The sequence below is a fragment of the Lontra canadensis genome, unplaced genomic scaffold (assembly GCF_010015895.1).
Source record: "Lontra canadensis isolate GAN:19392208 unplaced genomic scaffold, GSC_riverotter_1.0 scaffold5, whole genome shotgun sequence".
In the NCBI taxonomy this organism is placed as follows: Eukaryota; Metazoa; Chordata; class Mammalia; order Carnivora; family Mustelidae; genus Lontra; species Lontra canadensis.
Window position 1 is genome coordinate 35,970,214 of NW_022630999.1, and position 19,793 is coordinate 35,990,006.

The 19,793-nt window shown below is 48.8% G+C and overlaps 1 protein-coding gene across 3 annotated transcripts in view; it reads left to right on the forward strand.

Annotated features, from left to right (window-relative positions):
* Positions 1-19,793, forward strand: part of ERGIC1 (endoplasmic reticulum-golgi intermediate compartment 1) — a 103,779-nt gene that overhangs the window by 31,966 nt on the left and 52,020 nt on the right. For all 3 annotated transcript variants that reach the window (XM_032851822.1, XM_032851821.1, XM_032851820.1), the window contains exon 2: positions 16,958-17,019. In XM_032851822.1, the coding sequence (XP_032707713.1) occupies positions 16,958-17,019 (62 nt within the window). The remainder of the gene's footprint in view (positions 1-16,957; positions 17,020-19,793) is intronic.

A 19,793-nucleotide genomic window follows, 5' to 3' on the forward strand; every position in this document is an offset into this window, starting at 1 on the left:
TGACCTTCCCTGAGTGGTGCACTCAGCAGGGCCGTTCCTAGGAAATGCTGAGGACCTGTCCGTCACAGCTGAGAACTAAGCTTTCATGGGGACCCTTTTTGCATTCCACTTACTGATCTCCTCGCGCTAGGAGGAGGGTGTAATCCCCATCCCAGCCTCACTTTACAGATGAGTGAACTGAGGCACAGAGAGGTCTAGCCAGTTGCCTAAGCGCACTCAAGATTTGAATGCCAGCCTGTGTGAGCCCAGAGCTTGGGTTGTCTCCGCTTCCTCCCACTCAGCTCTGTAGAGAAGGCAGCAGTAAGCCCATGAATACTAGTGACAGCCACAGTGCCCGTGATGACGACAGTTGCAGCTGTTGTCTGTCACGTGTTTGCTCCGTGTTGTGAACTATAATCAATGCCCCGCATGCACTTTCCACATGAAATCTTCACTCCCGTGAGGTTGTCAACATTTTTATCCCCACTTTACAAATGAAAAACCCTGGGAGTTCAGAGAAGAGTTTGCCCAAAGGTATGACGCCAATAGCATGGGACAGTCGTGCCCCCGGTTCTGCCGATCCACACCTTGGGGATTGAAAAACCAGGTATGCTGTGACATCCAGACGCTGAGATTTGCTCCGTCCTGCAAAGAGATGAGCTACCAGGCCATGAAAAAGCACAGAGGAACCTTAAATGCATATTACTAAGTGAAAGAAGCCAGTCTGGAAAGGCTGTCTACTGTATAACTCCAACCATGTGACATTCTGGGAAAGGTAAAAACATTCTGGAAAGAGTTAAAAGATCACTGTCAAGCGGGGAGGACTGAATAGGCAAGAAATGGGATTTTCAGGGCAGTGAAACAGCTGGATGTGAAACTGTAATGATGTCATTATTCATGTGAACTATAGAAATGTCCTATGTGTGTCCAGACGTGTGTTCTGCACAACACCAAGGGTGACCCCTGATGTAGACTGTGGATTCTGGGCAATAATGATGTGTCACTGCAGGTTCATCCAGCGTTAACAAGCGTCCCGTTCCGGTGGGGGGATGCTGGTTCTGGGGGAGCCTGCGTGCACAGGGAACAGGGGTTTTTTGGGAAATCTCTGCCTTCCGCTCAGCTTTGCTGTGAAGTCGAAAACTCCTCTCAATAACAGTCTGCTTTTAAAAAGCAGACAGGTACATGAGGCACCCGTTCCTGCCTGGGCTGCCACCAGCCTGCCCCTGACTTACGTTCTTCCCCCATCCCCCAGTGGTGATCTGTGGGGTGAGGGGGGATGGGGCATGTGTCTCTGCAGGTGAGGACCTCCATGACTAGATTACCTGCAGTCTAGTCTTTTCCAGATGTTTGTCCAGGCCTGCCGTCAGGTGTGGTTTGACATGGAATCCTGGAGCCTGCATGGCGTGGGGAGCCAGAGGGAGGGAATGGCGCAGCTGGGTGACCAGGGGAGGCCAGAAGGATGTCAGGCTTGCCAGTGGGCTCTGCCAGGGGGATGGACGGATGCTCCCATTTGGGGAGAAGGAAGGAGAAGGTAGGAGGTGATCACATTCTTTGGTCCCATTCCCTGGGACAGCGTGTGCTCAGAGGAGGCTGGCCTGGCGGCTGCCAGGACATTACAAAATTCAGGCTTGGTTGAATCAATGGCCTTTGGAAAAGTACATTTTGCTCAGGAGCCAAGTTAAACTTAAGACTCCGCCGCCAGCATGCTGCAGTCGAGAGCCCTGACTCACGCTGAGTGGGAGGGCAGAGAGCTGAAGGCAGCCTGCAGCCCTCCAGTGGCCCAGGCTCCCTCAGCGCCAGGTGCCTCGGCCAGCTCAAGGCCCTGGACCACGACACCGTGCATGCCGAGGGCAGCGTCTTCAATGGCTCTGTTGGCTCAGACCCCTTGGTGGTCTAGAAGAGGTTCGGTCCCTAGGAAACCATGAATAAAAGGAACCACTGTAAAAATCTGATTTTCTTACTGACATGCATTGTCGGTTTAAAGATGACTTCTCTCTTAAGATGAGTCTCTGGCAGATAACAGTTCCAAAAGCCTAAAGATTTTGGGGGCTTCTGGGTGTCGTGGGAAGAACTCTGCTGGGGCTTATGCGTAGTTCCCACATGTGACATTCTGTGATTCAGTATAGCTTCCTGGACCTCAGTTTTTCTGCCTTTAAAATGGATCTGGACTAGATTAGCCCTGTCAGATACCCGGGAAGCATGTCACTAGTGTCCCCATTGCGTAGGCAGACACTGCTCATCCACCTCAGCCCTCACAACTGGGCAGCCTGGACTTGCTCCCAGAGACGAACCTTCTTGGCCACACGTGGACTCCGTGCTCTCGGAGTTCTCTTCTAGCACTAGAACGTTTAGATCTCTGCCCTCTCCTGTCTTTATAGTTGTACTGCCTTGTTGACACAAAAAGTCAACCTTTAAGGCCAAACTCACAAATTTGATCGTCCCCAGGCCAAATCTGAGTTGCAGAAGTATTTCCTTTGATTCTTATATTGTTTTACTTAAACAACAACAACAACAAAACTCATCGCTGTTATTTTTAAATTGTGACTTCACATAGGACCTAAGATTTCTGGTTTTTTTTTCCTGGTTTTCAGCCATGCTGGGGCTCCTTGTTTCAGCCAAGGGCTGAGCTGGGGGGCTTTCTGCTCCCTTTATTTTTTTTAAATTTGATTTTATTTTTTATAGTTTCAAGTTTTTTTTTTTAATTGTGGTTAGTTAACATACAGTGTAATATTAGTTTTCGGTGTCTGCTCCCTCTCGGTGGGTTCTGGACCCTTCTGTTTGCCACAGGCCCCAGCCAGCCGGCTTCTCTCATGTTTAGTACCTACCTAGCCTCTGTAGGCATTTTTCTACTTGGGACCCTACTTCCTACAGAGACGCGTAATGCCTGGTTGTCTGTCATTTGGTGATCTGAGCAGCAGGTGATCTGTGCCCGGGGCCACTAAGTCATTTGGGAGATTGATGTTTCCTGGACTCTTTTTCAGAGGGAAAGAGTATTTTCTGTCTGTGAATAGTCACTCCCTAGTGGTTTTGTATTTTTATTTTCTCACGTGGGCTTCCCTTAAAGCAAAGGCTTAGCTAAGCTGGGGACTGTTGAGGGAAGCAGGGGTGAGGCAGATGTTCACCATTAGGGGGTGTGTGGAGGAGGTCTTCTTGCCCTCCTTCCTTCTGTCACTCCCTCCCTGCCTCCCGTCAGCCTCTTCTGTGAAGTCTCATTGATGGTGGGTGGTTAGGAAGCCTGTGCTTTCTAAGGGATCTCACCCGCACATCTCAGGTGAGCTCTTTGCCTGCGAAAGACCCAGTCATCTGTGGCTTCGTGAGCCTCTTGTTACTAAAAGAGGATGCATGCTCCCTGCTTAAGAGGGCAGTTCCAGGCACTAGGGAGCCCAAGATGCATCAGGCCAGCCTGCCCTGGGGGAGTTCACAACTTCTAGGGGAAAACACAAATAGTATTAATGAGACAGAGTGGATTGTGCTGTTCATTCATGATTACAGTTCACACCTACTTAGTAATAACACACCATGTGCGATATGATGACTGACCGAAGCTCAAGGGCCATGGGCAGCCCAGAAGGTGGTGCCCCAGCCAGCCTGGGGCTAATTAGAGGTAGATTCTTTTTTTTTTTTTTTTTTTAAATTAGAGGTAGATTCTTAAAGAAAGGGAAGTGTGAGCTGAGTTTTAAAGAATTACTGCATCCTCTGACCTCTCCTCCCACTCCCAGCTGTGTCAGCCTCTTTACTGTTCTAGGAGCCTGCCAAATACGCTTCCTGCCTCAGGGCCTTTACACTCGCTATCCCTTCTGCCTGGATTGTTCTTCCCTGGATATCGAGGTGGTTGCTCTCTCACTTCATTCAGATCTCCACTTGCATGTCACTTTGTTAGATGGGGCTTCTCTGATAGCCATTACTACTCTCCCCCCATCGAAAATAGCGCCTATGTTATACTCTGTCTTCTAGCTCGGTTTATTTTTCTTCATAATACTTATCAGCATTCACATATTAGTTCACTCATTGTTTGTCTCTCCTACAAGGATGTAAGCTAGGCAAAGGCAGGGAGTTTTGTGTCTGAACACTCTTGTGTTCCTAGTACATAGAAGTGTTTGGTACCCAGCAGGTACTCAATCATGACAGAAAGAACGAGCGGGTGGAGGAAGAGAAGCGGTGATGCAAACAGAGGGCATGGTGCATGTAAATGAATGGACCCGGGACAGAATGGGCCTTTCTGACACAAAGAGTATTGGTGGGTCCATGAGGTAAGGTGCGAGGGAGAGAGGGCAGTCCTACCTGTCTTTATTTTTTTCAATTATAACCTGTTTATTGTGAAACAACTGAAAAGTACTGAGATGTGCCCAAATGACAATGGTCACCAAGGAGGGCGCTTTGATCCCTTTCCTTATGCATTTTGCCATGGGCTTATCTGAAAAATTTCCCCTTTTAATTTGAGAGCCAGGCCTCGCTTTCTAAAGCACGTCGCTGCTTCCCAGCCTGGCACGGTAACTTTGTGTGGGTGCAAGGCCCAGCTTTACCACATGCCAGTCAAGTGGCCTTGGGTTTCTGGAGCCACAAACCTCAGCAGGAGCCGTTGCTCTGCCCGAGACACCCTTCTGCCCTTTTTCTTAGCCTCATTTCTGCTTGTTTTTCTAGGCTTAGGATCTCAGCCCAAGAGTTGCCGACTCTACACAGTCTTTTCTGAGCCTTAGTTTCCTTTTCTGTGAAAAAGGGCTGAATCTCGCTTTTGTATCTTGGATGTTTTTGGGGATTCAGTGAGCAGTCATGAGTCCAGAGCCTGGCTTAATAAATACTCTCTTTCCCCTTTCCATGACATCAGCTCCACCTCTGGGTTTGTCATTATTCTACTTTCTTTGACCTGCAAACCTCTTAAAATCTTGATCCTGTCCAAGGGCTTTTATCCCCAGGGCTCGCCAGAGCTCAGCCCACACTTCTTAAGGTAGCTGAGAATGTTGTCCAAAAGGTGGTCTGATAGGACAGAGTAAAACTGAATTATGGGCAGGTGCAGATGGAGGTCACGTGACATTTGGGCTTGCCCCAAAGGGGGCACCTTCCACGGGTGTCTTTCTCTCAAATACTTTGCTCCCAGACTTAAAAACACTGGCCCCGGTCGTTTCTTCCTTTTAAATCTCTGTTGAAGGCCGTGCTCTGGCCAGGAGCCGCAGGGACGAGAACCCAGTCCCCGGAATAGCTCCTGCTGCTGAGCATTTAAATGCCGTCTGTATTTTTATCCGATGATGGGTCATTTCTGAAAAACCCCCACTCATGTTCTGCCCCTCTAAGAATACATTTCCATTTATAGCTTCCACTCTCAGGATGATGTTGTGTCCTGGTGTGGGGCTGGCAGCTACGTCCTGTTTCCATTGATTTGGAAACACTTTGGGGGCCCTTGCTGTCCCCTGGCCTGCGCTCCCTGTGGCCTTGACAGTGGGAAGTCTGACTCCCAGCCACGTCTTGAGGCTCCGACACCAGGCCTTTCCTCTTTCTGTGAGCTCATCGAGCTCTTGCAGAGTAGGGGGAAGTACATGGGGGTGAAGGGGTCCTCATCCGTCTGTGCTCTGCCAGGGCCTCAGAGTGGCACCACACCACAGTTCCAAAGCTCCACAGAACCCTTCCCCCTTTACTCGCTCACTGAGTGCCCACAGCCTGCTGGGGGTGCCAGGCTCTGTGCTGGCACTGGAGGGCAGTGCTGATTGTGGACAGCCAAGGGCCCCAGGGCCTAGTGCAGAGCTTTGGGGGAGGACAAAGAGGGTCAGGGTAAGGGTCAGCCTCTGGGTCAGGCCAGCCAGAGTTTCAGCCTAACTCTGCCTCTCACTGGTTGTACGAACTTATGCAAGTGGCTTGGCCTCTCTGAGCTTCAGTTTACACACTTGTTGATGGCATCTCACGGGTGGTACGGAGGATTCAGTGGGATAGAGTAGGTCAAGTGTAGTAAGTAGGGCTCGGCCCATAGGGTAGGAGCCCAGGAAATGCCAGTCCCCTTTCCCATCCCTCTGTTGACCTGTGGTAACACAGGCGGGTACATGCCGAAAGTCTTAGGGAATAAATTTGAAGTTGGAAATCAACACAACGCTGATACCTTAGAAATTCTAGCATGCACCAGAATCTTGTGAAGTGCACATTTTTCACAAATGCCTGCCCTCCCTACCCCTGTGCTGGTTTAGTACATTCCACAGGGGGGCCCTGACAACTCTTGGTGGATTTAATCAGCTACCTGGCAGATTCTGAGGCTGTGGTGCAAGGACCACACTTGGAGGAAAGCTGCCTCCTTCATCTATTCCACAACCATTTCTGTGAGCCTACTGTGTGCCTGGTACTTTTCTAGGCTCTAGGGATATAGTGGAACTCAAAGGCAGACACAGTTCCCGCTCTTCTGTAACTTACATGCTAATGGCGGAATCAGGCAATGAACAAATGCACATAACACAACATAAGCAGTGATCTCAAGTGCTATGAAGAAAAAGAGAGTAGAGTAAGGAGATGGAGAGAGGTGTGTTAGTGGCCACGACAGGCCTCTCCAAGGAGGTGACATCTGAATATAGACATAAATGAAGGGAGGCAGCAAGTATGCAGATATCTGAGGGAAGAACATTCCAGACATAGAGGCAAAGGGCCTCTTGCTTGACTTCTCAGGGAACAGATCACTTTAGGATTTAGTGCTATCCAGCCAGTTCTCCCTCCCTGCTGGTCATGAGCTTTGTTCTCCCCCGACTAGCCCAGGTCCAGGTAACAGGTAAAGGGCATTGTCCGGCCCTGCTCCGGTTTTTCTGATAGACCATCTAAAACACTCTTTGAGACTACCTTGGTCATCTTCCTGATTAGCTGCTTTTACTGTGTTGCTCAGCAGTGTGGGCCCCCCAGCCAGCACAGCGCATCTCACCACTTCTCAGACATTTGCAGACCCCCAAGAGAACACAGACAGTGACTTGAAAGGAGTCAGGGGGCCTTGCCTCTTAGCACAAAACGCTGCTGCCCTTTCTCTTTTACTGTAACTATCTGAAGCTGCATGAGTTTGGATTCCATGTTGCTGAGTTTCCTTCTGGGATCCTAAGAACAGGTTTTGTGTGAGAAGCTGTTGAGTGTTGTTTTGGACATATCAAGTGTGAGGGGCAGGCGGGATGCCCCTGGGCATGAGGAAACTCCTCGGGCATTACCGTGTGAGCTCTGCGAGGACAGGGACTACATCTGTCTTGTTGACTTTCTCCTGTCTCCCTGGAACTTGGCACAGTAAATTAAGGCACGATGAGTTGGCTGTGGGAGCTAAAAGAGAAGCCACCTCAGCACAGACTTCTGGGGGCACACCCAGATGTCAGGGATAGCAGGAGGAAAGGAGCAGACAGAGAGGGTACCAGAGAGTGAGAATGCCATGGAACATTAGGCAGCCAAGAGAAATCCAGGAAGGAAGGGACAGTTGGCAGGTTCAGTGTGGAGGCATACTGAGGAGAGCCAATGGCATCTGGCCCTTAGTGACTCTTGGGTGATCTTAGACTGAATGGGAGGTTGATGTCAGAGGCCAGACTGCTGTGGGATAAGGATTAAATGGAAGGTGAAATGTGAAGTTGTTCTAGGCCAGCTGTTAAGAAGTATGCTGTGTACTTCCAATTGCATTGTGTTAAAAGGTACCGACAAACTAGTTGTCTTCTCTTTAAGATACTAAGGTTGATTATTGGGTTCGGGTGGCTATAGTCTGGTCCATCTATTATTAAGTTTCTGATCATTGCTAAGATCCAGTGTTTTATCAAAGGATACACAGGGATGGTTTTTCTAATTCTATTGGTCCTTCCTCATTATTCTGTGGAATTATTCTATAAAATAGAACTTTGCCTTCAACTATTTGGTTAGGTAGAAATGCATTTGTATACAAAAAAAAATGTCAGAGTCAGTACTTTCCTTTTATTTGCTAATTTTTAGAATAATGAGTTGGTGGCCTAGTATCTCCAAAGGTGTCCAAAGAGGCTTTTTTTGTTGTTTTCTGAAGTGTTGTTATGAATTTGTAGATTGCTTAATGTGTTTGATGCGTTTTAGCTATAGCCATCATTAAAATTTTTTTAACAGCTTTACTTAGTATAACTGACATACAGTAAATTTCACATAGCTAAAGTGTATGGTTTGAGGAATTTAACATGTATACATCCCTGAAACCATCGTCACAATCAACATAGTGATTGTGAATTTCAACTTCAAATTTATTCCATCACCCCTTAAAGTTTCTGTGCATCCCTCTCTTCCTTTCTCCCCGGACAACTGACAACCTGTGGTCTAGACTAGGTTGTATTTGTCCAAAATTTTATATCTTCAAACAGAAGCAGTAGAACCTGTAGCCAAAAGCTAACACAAATTGTTACTTTTATTCTTCGGAGATGTATACAAAATATTAAATATTTAGGGATAAATTTGACAAGAGAACACCCATATGCTGAAAACCATAGAACACTTCTGAGAATTTTATAGAGACAGAATCATACCATATGTACCCTAGTTTGTCTTTCATTCAGCATAGTTATTTTGAGAATCATTCATGTTGCTCATGTCAATACTTCATTGCTTTTTATTGCTGAGTAATAGTCTGTTGGTGTGGATATGCCAAATTTGTCTACCCATTTGCCCATTGATGGGCACCTGTGGCTATTACAAATTAAATCCGTGGCTGTTACCTCATAAATTTGAAGATGTAAGCAAGGGTGTTCTTTTTTTTATTTTTCATTTTTTATTTTATTTGTATTTTATTTATTTTTATATTTTTATTTTTATCACTACCCTCCCCACAAAACATATGGATAAAATTTTTTTTTCCAAGATTCCATTTATTTACTTGACAGAGATCCCAAGTAGGCAGAGAGGCAGGCAGAGAGAGAGGAAGGGAAGCGGGCTCCCCGCTGAGCAGAGAGCCCGACACGGGGCCCGATCCCAGGACCCCGAGATCATGACCTGAGCCGAAGGCAGAGGCTTTAACCCACTGAGCCACCCAGGCGCCCCCATATGCATAAAATTTAACAAAAGTCAACGTTCCGCAGTTTGCGGTCTTCTGTTACTGTATAGAGACCTTCCTTGTTCCCGTTTCTAGCTGTTAACATCCTCCACTTTATGGATGGTCTGTAGCGTGTTCCCTGGTCTCCTGTGACGGGCATTTAGATGGTACCCAGTTGTTCCCTGTTACGACAGGTGCTGGGATGAACAGCCTGAAGGTGCCTCATTTTGTATTTTCATCTGGAATTTGCTGGATGTCGTTAAGGGCCAAGCTCTGCATGATCCGCAGAAGATGAGGAACAGGTCTGAGCGTCTCAGCCCAGTGGGGGACCCTCCGCAGCCATCTCAGGGCCATGCCAGGAATGGATAAGTCCACAGAGCCTGGGGAGGTTGGGGAGGCTGCCTCAGGAGGGGCCTTCTAGAACCTCTTCTTCCTTTTTGGCCAGACTTGGTGGCTTCTGTGGGAAGGAGGAGAGGAGAAAGACCAGGACTTTGTGGTCAGGGAAGGAACTATGGGATGAGAAAGGTCACAGTGGAGGCAGTTGGAGCTGGGGAACACCTTCTAGATCGAGACCACACCGACACTGGGATTTAGGGAGAGAGCCACGGGGGTGGGCTGGAGAGAGAGACCTATGCCTGTGATAGTGCTGTGTGCACAGAGGGTCACCACCCAGACCTCCACTCCACCAGCTCCCTGCTTGTCCCGGTTTCACGGAGGCCTGTGGGAGGGTGGGTAGAGCACGTGTCCTGAAGCCCGACTGCGGGGGTTTGAGTCCTGCCTCCGCATCCTGGGTGAGTGAGATAGGAGGAAGGATGATATCTATTGCACAGCTTGTAAAAAGGATGTGTGCTAATGAATGTCAAGTCTGAGTCCACGGCTGGGTGCATGGTCGTCCCTCACAATGTGGGGCAGCCGCCGTGTAGCTGTGATCGTAATTACTCACCCCCCGAGCTCCTCTGTCTGGGCTAGAGAAGGAGGCAGACTTTTTTCCCTTTCTTTTGACAGAGAGAATATTGGTGTGGGCTCATATTAGCATTTGAACATCAAGGACGGGATTTGGGGGGCTCTGAGAGTGATTCCAGGGCTCAAGAGAATGGGTGGTTGGTTCTTTCCAGAACCAGAAAAGAATTGGTTCTTCCTCTGCCTGCGCTCGGCTCAGATGTGTTCATTTACCTCTGTGTGCCCTCCGGCATGCACATGCGTGTGCACGCGCAAGCACACACACACACACACACCAGTAGTTCTCAGTAAGATGGAAGAAATGAGTAAGTGAACAAACAGGCACACTTTTCACCTAACTCCCTGGAACTTGGCGCCAAAGGCTCTGACAGGCTGGTGGGCAGGGGTGACCAGGCCAAAGCACCAACAAAAAGCCTTACTGGCTATTTTTGGGATGCATGACCCACCGCTTCCAATGACTTGCTCCCCAATGGCGTCTGATTTCATTAAGCCTTGGAAACAGTGACATCACGAGCGCCTGCTGGTCGCCGCCCACATAGGGCGAACCACAGAGTGATCCGAGATTCGTCTTCGGGAGCCGGGGAGAAGTGAGGTCCCGAGCAGCAAAAGTTAAAATAGCAAAGCTGAGGCATTCTGCTATGAAAAGAAATTACAGAAGAAATCCATTAGTCAGACATTTCCAGCGGCAGTTTCCTTGCTTGGGAGCAGAAGAAGACTTATGCGTGTTTATTTTGGGTGAGGTTATTATGTAGCCTTCCTCACTCAGTAGGCTGGATGTGGCATGGAAAGTGAATTTCTGTTAAGTAAATCCTCTGCTCTCATCAACTTCTGTACTAATGTCAACGTATGTTTGATGTTAAGGTAGATTGCATTAGAGGCACGGATTCAGCATATTTGATTACAATGGTGACACTGGTACTTTCCCATCATAGTGAGCCACAAGTCTAGGTAGACATCTCTTCTCTGTGGGTTCTTTTGCCCAGGACTGTCCAAGTGAGCTCTTCCGTCTCAGGCATGGAGCAAAAGAGAGAAGGAGAGACTGCTCAGTCCAGATTCCAGGTCTCCATGGGGGCAGTTGAGGCCTTGGCCATGACTTCACCCAGCGGGAGCAGAGGCAACTGGCCGCCTTTCAGACAGAACACAGACTCAGAGGGAAAATGAGCTTCCCACATGTGAAGTTTTGCTCTGCACACAACACGGTTTCTCAACTTAAGTTCTCTGGACATTTGAGGCCAGTGATCCTCTGTTGTGGGGGACTGTCCCGTGCATTGTAGGATTGTCAGATGTATTGGCAGCCCTGGCCACAACCCGCTAGGTACCAGGAACACCCCTACTCCCCGGTGTGACAACCAAATGTCTCGGTGGGTGGGGCCGGGTGCAAAATTATCCCTGGTTGAGAAAAAGTAGTATATGGCTTTTTAAGAGCATAAGGGATAGCAAGGATTTCATAAGATTTTTATTGGCTTGTTTTTGTTTTAAATATTTTTGAATTTAATGATACCTTGAAGTGGACAAGTCACTCCTCTTCTTGGGGCTTTCATTTTCTCATCTGTAAATTGAATCAGTTGGATATAGTGATTTCAGAGTACCTTCTAGACCTGACAGTGGACAGTGTTGAAGGCAGGAGGCCCCTGTGGGGGTCTCTGTGTTTGCATCCTTCCCTAGCAGGTGATAAACCTCTTGCCCACCTAGCTCCAGTTCACTGGCTCTGTTCTCCGGGCACTTGGTATCCAGATCAGTCAGTCTTCCTTAAGGCCAGCTGATAGTTCTCTTACTTTGATTCAAGCCCACTTTGCACCCCCTCCTTTTCAAAGTGAAAATTTCTCAATATTCATTACAAGGAACCCTAGAAGCCTCAGCTTCCCCACTATCCATTTCATCTTAACCTGCCAGTGGGTCTTATCTTTGTGCAGATTCATTCATTAAGGTCAGTTCCCCAAGGGCCTGGGTTGGCCAGGACTGGGCAGGAAGAAGGCTCAGGTCCTGCCTTTGAGAAAATCACAGTCTAGTGGGAGGGCCAGAGAAGACTGGGTTTTGTTTGACAACAATAAAGAATCCATCTTTTCGCTTTCTCTGTTGGAGGCTACGCAATTCCAGTTCTTTACCTTTTTTTCCTACAATGTATTTTCCACCGAAATGGTCTCGGTGTGTCCCCACATTGTTGGGAAAAGCAGCGAGAACATCAGGTAGGCCTGGATTCAGATTCCTAGCTGTGGAACTTCTCAGCTGGGTGAGCTCAGCCAAACCACCAGTCTCTCTGAGCATCGTTGATAAAATGGACTAAAAATCCCTAACTGGAAGGTTGGCCAAAAGAGAATTGAGTGAGAACATGCCAGTCAAAGGCAGAGTGTGAGCTGAGTACACACTGGATATACAGCAAGCATCCCTTCCCCCTCCTCCACTCTCTACACTTTCCTCCATATTCTCTTGACAGTGGGTGGCCACAGTAAATCGCATCACCACATCACCGCGATGAGGGACTGACTAATGTAAGTCAGAGAGGACGGCTCACTTCCCAGTCTGTCACATGCCTAGGTTCTCACCAGCCTATTTTCTTAGTGACATTCACTGCTGACTCACTTGGCTTGTGGTCAGCTCTGAACCCAGCTCTTTTTCAGCTCTCTGTTTACCCCCCCCCCCAACCACCACCACTCCCCAGTTTAGATTTATGGTGTGGGAATGGGTAATTATTAGAAAATATTCTGTTTAGGTGGCCCTTCTCAAGGCGTCAAAGCATTATTAGACTGGCAGCTTCATGAAGGCAGAACCCACGTCTACCTTGACTACTTCCATTTTCCCACATCGCTAGAAAATGACCAGCAAATACTTAGTAAATAGCTGTTGAATAAATTCAAGTGTTTTGAGCTGATCCCTATCTTCCAGGAGATTCCCACCTGCTCTATGGCAGCATCTTTGGAAAAGTTAGCAAAACCTTGAGATTTTAACCTACCAAGGAGTGAGCTCTATATGATTCCCACAAGTATATAGGGAAATGGAAGGACCATGGTCTATGACTCAGATTTGGGTTTTATTCCCAGCTCTACTGGTCATGGGCTTGGTGACCTTGAGCAAGTTGCTTATAGCTTAGCCTTAGTCTTCTCCTTGGAAAAATGGGATATCAGTGCTTGCCAGGGTTATTACAAGAATTAAGTGTGAATATGTATGTGTAAAAGTGCCCAACACAGGCTGACAGTGATCTTGGTTTCACATCAGTGACTGTCTCCAAAGCACCTCTTTCCTTGGATCACCATTGCCTCCTGTAGTTTGGTCTGTCTTCCCTCCGCTCTTAGATCTTTGTTCACTCAGCCTTCCCCCCACCACCACTCTTCCCCATCCCCAACAAAGACATGATCTTGACACCCAGCACACTCAACAAACATCTGCTAAGCCACCGCCTCAAAATCAGATGCCTACAGGGATCGGGTATGTGTGAAGAAAGCAGATGTGTGGGATTTTCATGTGAAATCTCCCCCCTTAAATTGTTTTTCTAAAATTCTATTAAATTAAACAAATTTTTTAACTTTTTATTTTGCCATAAATTCTGGCTTACAAAAAAATTTGCAAAGCTAATGCAGAGACTTCCCATATACCCTTTACCCACGCTTCCCCAAATGTCACCATCTTACATAAGCAAAAAACCACTATCACAACCAGGAAAACAACCCTATATGGAGGTATTAACTGATTCATGGATCCTATTCGAATCCCAGCCATGGTCCCACTGATGTCCTTTTTCTCGTCCAGGACATCCTCCATGATTCAGTTGTCATGTCTCTGTAGTCTCCTCCAATCTCTGAAAGTTCTTCAGCCTTTCCTTACGCCAATGACCTTGATACTTTGACAAGTACTGGCCACTCGGGAACCCTCAGTTTGGATTTGCGGCTTGCTTTCTCATGATTCATTTGAGGTTGTACATTCTGAGCAAGGTCCCCGCAGGAGTTTATGGTGTGCCCTCCCCAGTAAGTCAGATCAGGAGGCACGTGATAGTTCCTCTTCCTGGTGACACTCACTTTGGTCACTCGGTTAAGATGATGTCAAGTTTCTCGACTGTACAGTTACTTTTTCCCTTTGTAATTAAGAAGGATTTTGTGGGGACATACTTTGAAGAAATATCCTGTCCCTTGTCACACTTTTGATTTATTCATTTCTTTATATAGATTTGTGGCTTTCTATTTTATCCAATGGGTTATAATCTATTCCTATGATTATTGATTTTAAGGCTCACATTGTCCTTTCTTGGGCCAGTGTCCCCATCATTCTTTGAACACTTTCTTGCTTTCTGACATAAGAAGGTGCTCCAAGTTCTTCTTGGTTTTTCCCTGCCTAGCCCTGGAATCGGCCATTTCTCCAAGAAAAGAGGGATATTTAGAAGCCAACAATTGAGTATCAGAGGCCCTCTTTGCTACCTGCCTGTCACTGTTCCTGGACCCTCTCTGTGGAATGAGCTAAGGGATATGTGTTAATATGATGTGTATTTGTGTGTTTGTGTCTGTCGAAAATCATGAATTCACAGTTGAAACCCCCATGGCCACTCTAGCACCACCGAGTTTATTCTGTTTCTCTCCATGGATGCCTCCCTTCCCCAACAGTGAGGCAGTTGGCCCCCATTATCCTCACTGTATTTCCATATTCATTTACTGCGCTCCCCCCACCTGTGTATCACTCTTCCTTCTCTCCCCTCTTTACCCTTAACCAGGTTCCTACACTCTGCCCCCAGCTACTCCCATCTCCCCACCCTGAGTGGCCTCTGACTTCCTGTGAAACTCCCAGTTTTGGAGTGATGGTTTATATAGCATTTAAACTGTGAGGCCCAGTTTCTGCCTGTGGGCCCTGGCTGGTGACCTGATAGCTACTGGTTGGGGAAGCTTTGATTGTAAGCCCCTCCCACCTCTCTGGTGCCCGGTCCTCCCACCCATCCCAGCGCCGCCCTGTGCCTGTCAACTCCGTGCTCCAGCACGCCAAGCTCTGTCCTCTTTCTTGCTGTTCTCCCTACCTGGACTACTTTATGCCTCCACCCACCCTTCCTCCGATCCTCTTGCTCTGCCTGGTGCTGGAAGCTTCGTGGATTACCCGAGGTGCCCTTCCTGGGTTCCTCCAGCACCTTCAGCAAACCCTGTGAGGGAGCACCACTCCTTCCATTTCCTTGTTTGTCCTGTTGCTAAACTATAGGCACCCGGGGCCAAGGGCCAATTTATATAGCTGTGTTCCTAGTGCCTAAAAGAGGACTTAGCACATAGTGGGTGCTCATAAATGTTAGATGACTATTAATAATAGTAACTGCCAATATTCTTACAGTACTTCCTGGGAGCCAGGCATGGTCCCACGTGCTTTATGTGCATGAAGCCACTTGGTCCTAATCGCTGTGCTATGAGATAGTATTGTTGCCCCTATTTCACAGCCAGAGGAACGAGGCACAGAGAGGTTACGTCAGTGATGTGCCCAAGGTCTCACGGGTCACGTTTGAGCCCAGGTGGGCTCATTCCACAGTTCATTACCTCTCATATGCCTCTGACAGCTAAAGGGGCCTGCATTTTCAGAATAGGGGAGATGAGTAGGCCTGGATAATTGAGTCATGTGGACCCCTCCCTCTTGACCACACTCCCAGCCCGTTTCTGGTGCCCCTCAGGGCCCCATGAACCGATGACTGGTAGCTGAGCAGGCGGGAGGGAAAGTGTTGCCTTTTAACTTGGCAGCCCCAGGAATATCTTCTCCCCTGAGGTGTTAGGAAACCCAGCACAGTTCACGTGCAATTAGAGTGAATGCAGGGGAGTCAAACAACAGATCTTATGCAAGATTCCAAGTCATTGCCGTGAGGTTAGTGGGGTGCTGACACCTTTCCAAATCACCGAAGGGGAACCACATGTCCACTGGTCCCCTGAGATCTGGAGCGGCCGGTGGCTTCACCCTGCCAAGTCCTGCCGGAGAGCCGGGGAACACTGTGCGTACTCAGAGCTCTGTTGATGGAGCTCCTTTTGGTGAGAACTGTCTGCTCAGGTTCCAGTGACAGGAAGGAAGCCAAGTGTGTGAGGAGCCTTTGCTGTGAACATGGTGAAAATCCGCCCCAGACATTTCTTTCCATTACACCTCTCAGTGGCCTGGCAGGGCCTGATAACAGTAGCCAAGAGCAAGGAAACTGAGGCTCAGGGTGGTGAAGCCGTTTGCCTAAAGACACCTAGCAAGGAAGGCCGGCCAGAGAGTTGAACCCAGGGTGGTGTGATTCCGAGGCCTGAAGTCTTAATTAAAGAGCTGGCCAGAAAGACACTGTGTCTCTCTGACTCCCAAGCCCCCACACCTTCTGCTGTCCCCATGACCCTCATTTGCTGTGGTGGGACCCATAGGAAGGAAAGGAATCTGCTCCGTGTGTTGGGAGGAAACCCGCAGTAGACAGGAGCCAGAGCCGTGGCAAAGTGCCCCCGAGACAGGGGGTTTCAGGCAGGATTTTAGGTTAACTTCACACCTTGGAGTTAAGGAGACTCTTCGTAGGCAGGCTTCAGGAGCTGGGGCAGGGGCCAGTGGAAAGGGGAGGGGGAAGAGGTGGGCAGGAAGGGGAAGAGGGGGAGGGGAGGTGACTCCTGGCAAGAATGCAGTGCCGTCATGGAACTCAGGAAAGACTGCATTTCCCTATTTCCTTCATCATTAGAGAAGCCCAAGACGTGGGTTCCGTTTGTCCCACAAGTGCTTTCTGAGTGTCTGCTACCCACCAGACCCATGCTAGGGTCTGGGGATTTGGCAGAGGACAGAACCTGACAAGGTCCCTGCCCTTGTGGAGGTGCCATTGTGATGGGGGTGGTGGGGGGAAGACCAACCCAGAAAGGTAACCAAACAAGGGTCCTCTTGGGGTAGTTCTAAGTACTCCCAGGGAGTGCGGCAGGGCCCCCTCAGAGGGGGTGTTCAGCAGGCCTCCTGGGGGAGATGGCCTGAAAGAGTGGGAGTAGCTGGTTATGGGAAGAGCTGTGGCTCTCCAACCAGGTGACGCGATCGCTCCTGCTGTCTGAGACCTGCCCCCTTGTGCCCACCTCACCCCGTCCCCTTTGCTCTCTGCAGGTTTGATATCTACAGGAAGGTGCCCAAGGACCTCACGCAGCCGACATACACCGGGGCCATTAGTGAGTAGTGTCCTTCTTGCTGTTGCCCCCCCCACCCCTCCCCCATCCCATACCTGGACCTGTTCTCCCTGCACAGAGCTGCTGAACCAGGGAGGAAAGAAGGAGATGAGAAGGGATGGGCATCTTGCCGGTTCTGCGTATAGCTCCTCATCTCACCTGTCCACGCCATAACCCTGCAAGGTATAGGCATTGTCTGTTTCTGGAAGGAAACACCTGGAATCATCGGTAGTCGCTGCCCCTGGAGGGGAGATGAGGGCTCAGGGGTTGGGGGAGACTTGCTTTTCCCTTCATACGTTTTAGATTACTGGAGTTTTTGACATAAGCATGTTTTTAATCATTAAAAAAAATAATAATAATTGCACCAGATTTTGGTTTCCAAATGCCAGTCTTCAGTAAAAGGACCTAAGGCTCCTTGAAGAAATAGCTGTTTCCAGGACTGGGGCAGGAAGAGCACAGAATAAGCACGGATCAACCTTGGGCCAGAAAGCAAAGGAGCGCCAGAGGAGAGAGAAGGCTGGAGGTACCTCAGCAGGACAAGGGAGAAACATGAAAGAGGCAAAGACCAACACTGGGGCCATCTGAGTAATAGATCACAGTGTGATTGCCTCATATGCCGAAGAATTACGAGAAAGGAACATGAGTCTCTACGGATGTAAATAAATGGGAGAGAAGGGATGACTCTTCCTTACGGAAGAATTCCAAATAATGTAGATGAATAAGTCCCCCTCCAGGAGGTCAAGTTTTATTCTCCTCTCCCGGAGTATGGGCTGGACTCAGCGACACACTTGCCAAGAGCAGGGAACAGGGAGGAGAGAACTACCCAGAGACAACACCTTAACCAAGCAATGAAGGTTGACGTCAACCAGTGAGAAGTCTTGTGCACGTCTCGCATCTCGATGGGATATGTTGGAAAGGACACCTCCCCTTGGTGGGATCGTCCCCCAAAAGGACAAACCTGTCTCATCATGGGAAGCCATCGGCCAGTCCCAGGTCGGGGGACATTCTATGAGACACCTGCCAGTACTCTTCAAAAGTGACAGTGTCTTGAAAACCAAGGAAAGAATGAGGAACTGTCAGTGGATTCAAGACCAAGGACACAGGGTGACTAAATGCACAGTGAGATCCCGGTCAGGTCCAGGAACAGTGAAAGGGAGTTAGTGGAGAAACTGAAAGCGGAGTGCAGTCTGTAGCTTAGTTAGTGGTTACGTGTAGTGTTAATTTCTTCACTGCGACAGCCGTGTACCATGGTTATAGAAGATATTGACGTGAGGAGAAGCTGGATAAAGGGTGTATAGGAACTCTCTGTGTGTCTGTTACTACTCAACAATGAGCAGTTTATTAAAAGCACACTTAAAAGTGCCATGTAAGCAGGAACGCCTTATAGTCTCATATTCTGGATGAGAAAGTGCAGCCAGAGAGGTGCAGAGATTTGTTTGAGGTTTCATAGCTCTCGAAAGGTACACCTCCCTGCAGCCCCTGCCTGGCCCCTTGCTGGCCTTTCCAGTGTTTGGTGTGGGAGAGGGACCCTCCCCGTGGACTGTCCCCTGAGCGGGGCCCTGGGGTTGGGCAATCAGGTTGGAATCCACGGCTGCCTCACAGGGTGGGCCATTGTCAGGTAGCGGCATATCCTTGGGGATGACCTCAACTGGTCCTGGAGTTCCAGGGCATTCCAATGAGGTCCTAGCCCTCCCTCGTTGATGTTATGGGGGCCTTCTCCAGCCCTGGGTCTCCACATCTCTGGGGAAGGGAACAGAGCAGCCAGGTAACGGGATGCCTGTCCTACAGGCTTCAGGTCTTGCAGAGCTGGGTTCGTTCTCCTTTCTGGTAGCTAAGTGACCTTGGGCAAGTCCCTTCACCTCTCTCTGATCCTCAGTTTTCTGATTGGGGGAATAAATGAGTTCCCACCTGTCAAGTGCGGGATATGGGCCAAGTCCTCAATACTTAGACTCCCCTTCTCTTGTTGCGGATCTCCAGGAGCCCCCAGCCTGTGAAGGTCCATGACAGCAGATGCTGTGACGCTTGGTGCCTGTGTCCCCATGGAGAGGACATTCAAGGCATGTCAGAGGCAAGGGGCTCGTTCATCTAGCTGTTCTACTAGTTTATAAGCCTGGTCACAAAAATTTGAGTGAGGTGTCCTGTCCCCTCCCTCCCACCAGCCAGCAGTTCAGACCTCTGCTTCACGGTCTCTGCGGTCTCACCCTTGTCATGCATGTGTGACAGTCAGGTCTGTATCCTCCTGGAATTTAAAAAAAATAGATACAGGCTTGAATATACCAATATCGTTGTCGTAAGCAGAGAAGGGAGCATACCGTGCACACCACTCGTCCTGCTCTGTTTCCCAACTGATATATCCTGGATACCTTTCATACCGGCACACAAACGGCCCGCTACATTCCTCCCTCCTGCCGTGTCTGGCAGCCCACAGTTCCATCATCTAGGTGACCCACGGTTTATGTAACCAGTCTCCTGGGGTGGACATTCTTGATTCTGATTATTGCTATTGCTGACATCCTTGTCCGTATATTTTTATATCCTTGTATGGTTATTTCTGTAAGGTAGCTTTCCTAGAAGAGGAATTACTGGGTCAAAGGGCATGTGCATTGTAAAATTTAGAAGGTACTGCCAGATGGCCCTCCAGGGATGTGGTCTGATTTGCAGTCCCAGCCACAGCATGCAAGACAGCAAATTCCTTTACAGAAGAGGAAAAGGGCGTGAGGCATGGGAAGCCAGCCCTTAGCTACCATTTAGTGAACAAATATTTATTAACTAGGTCC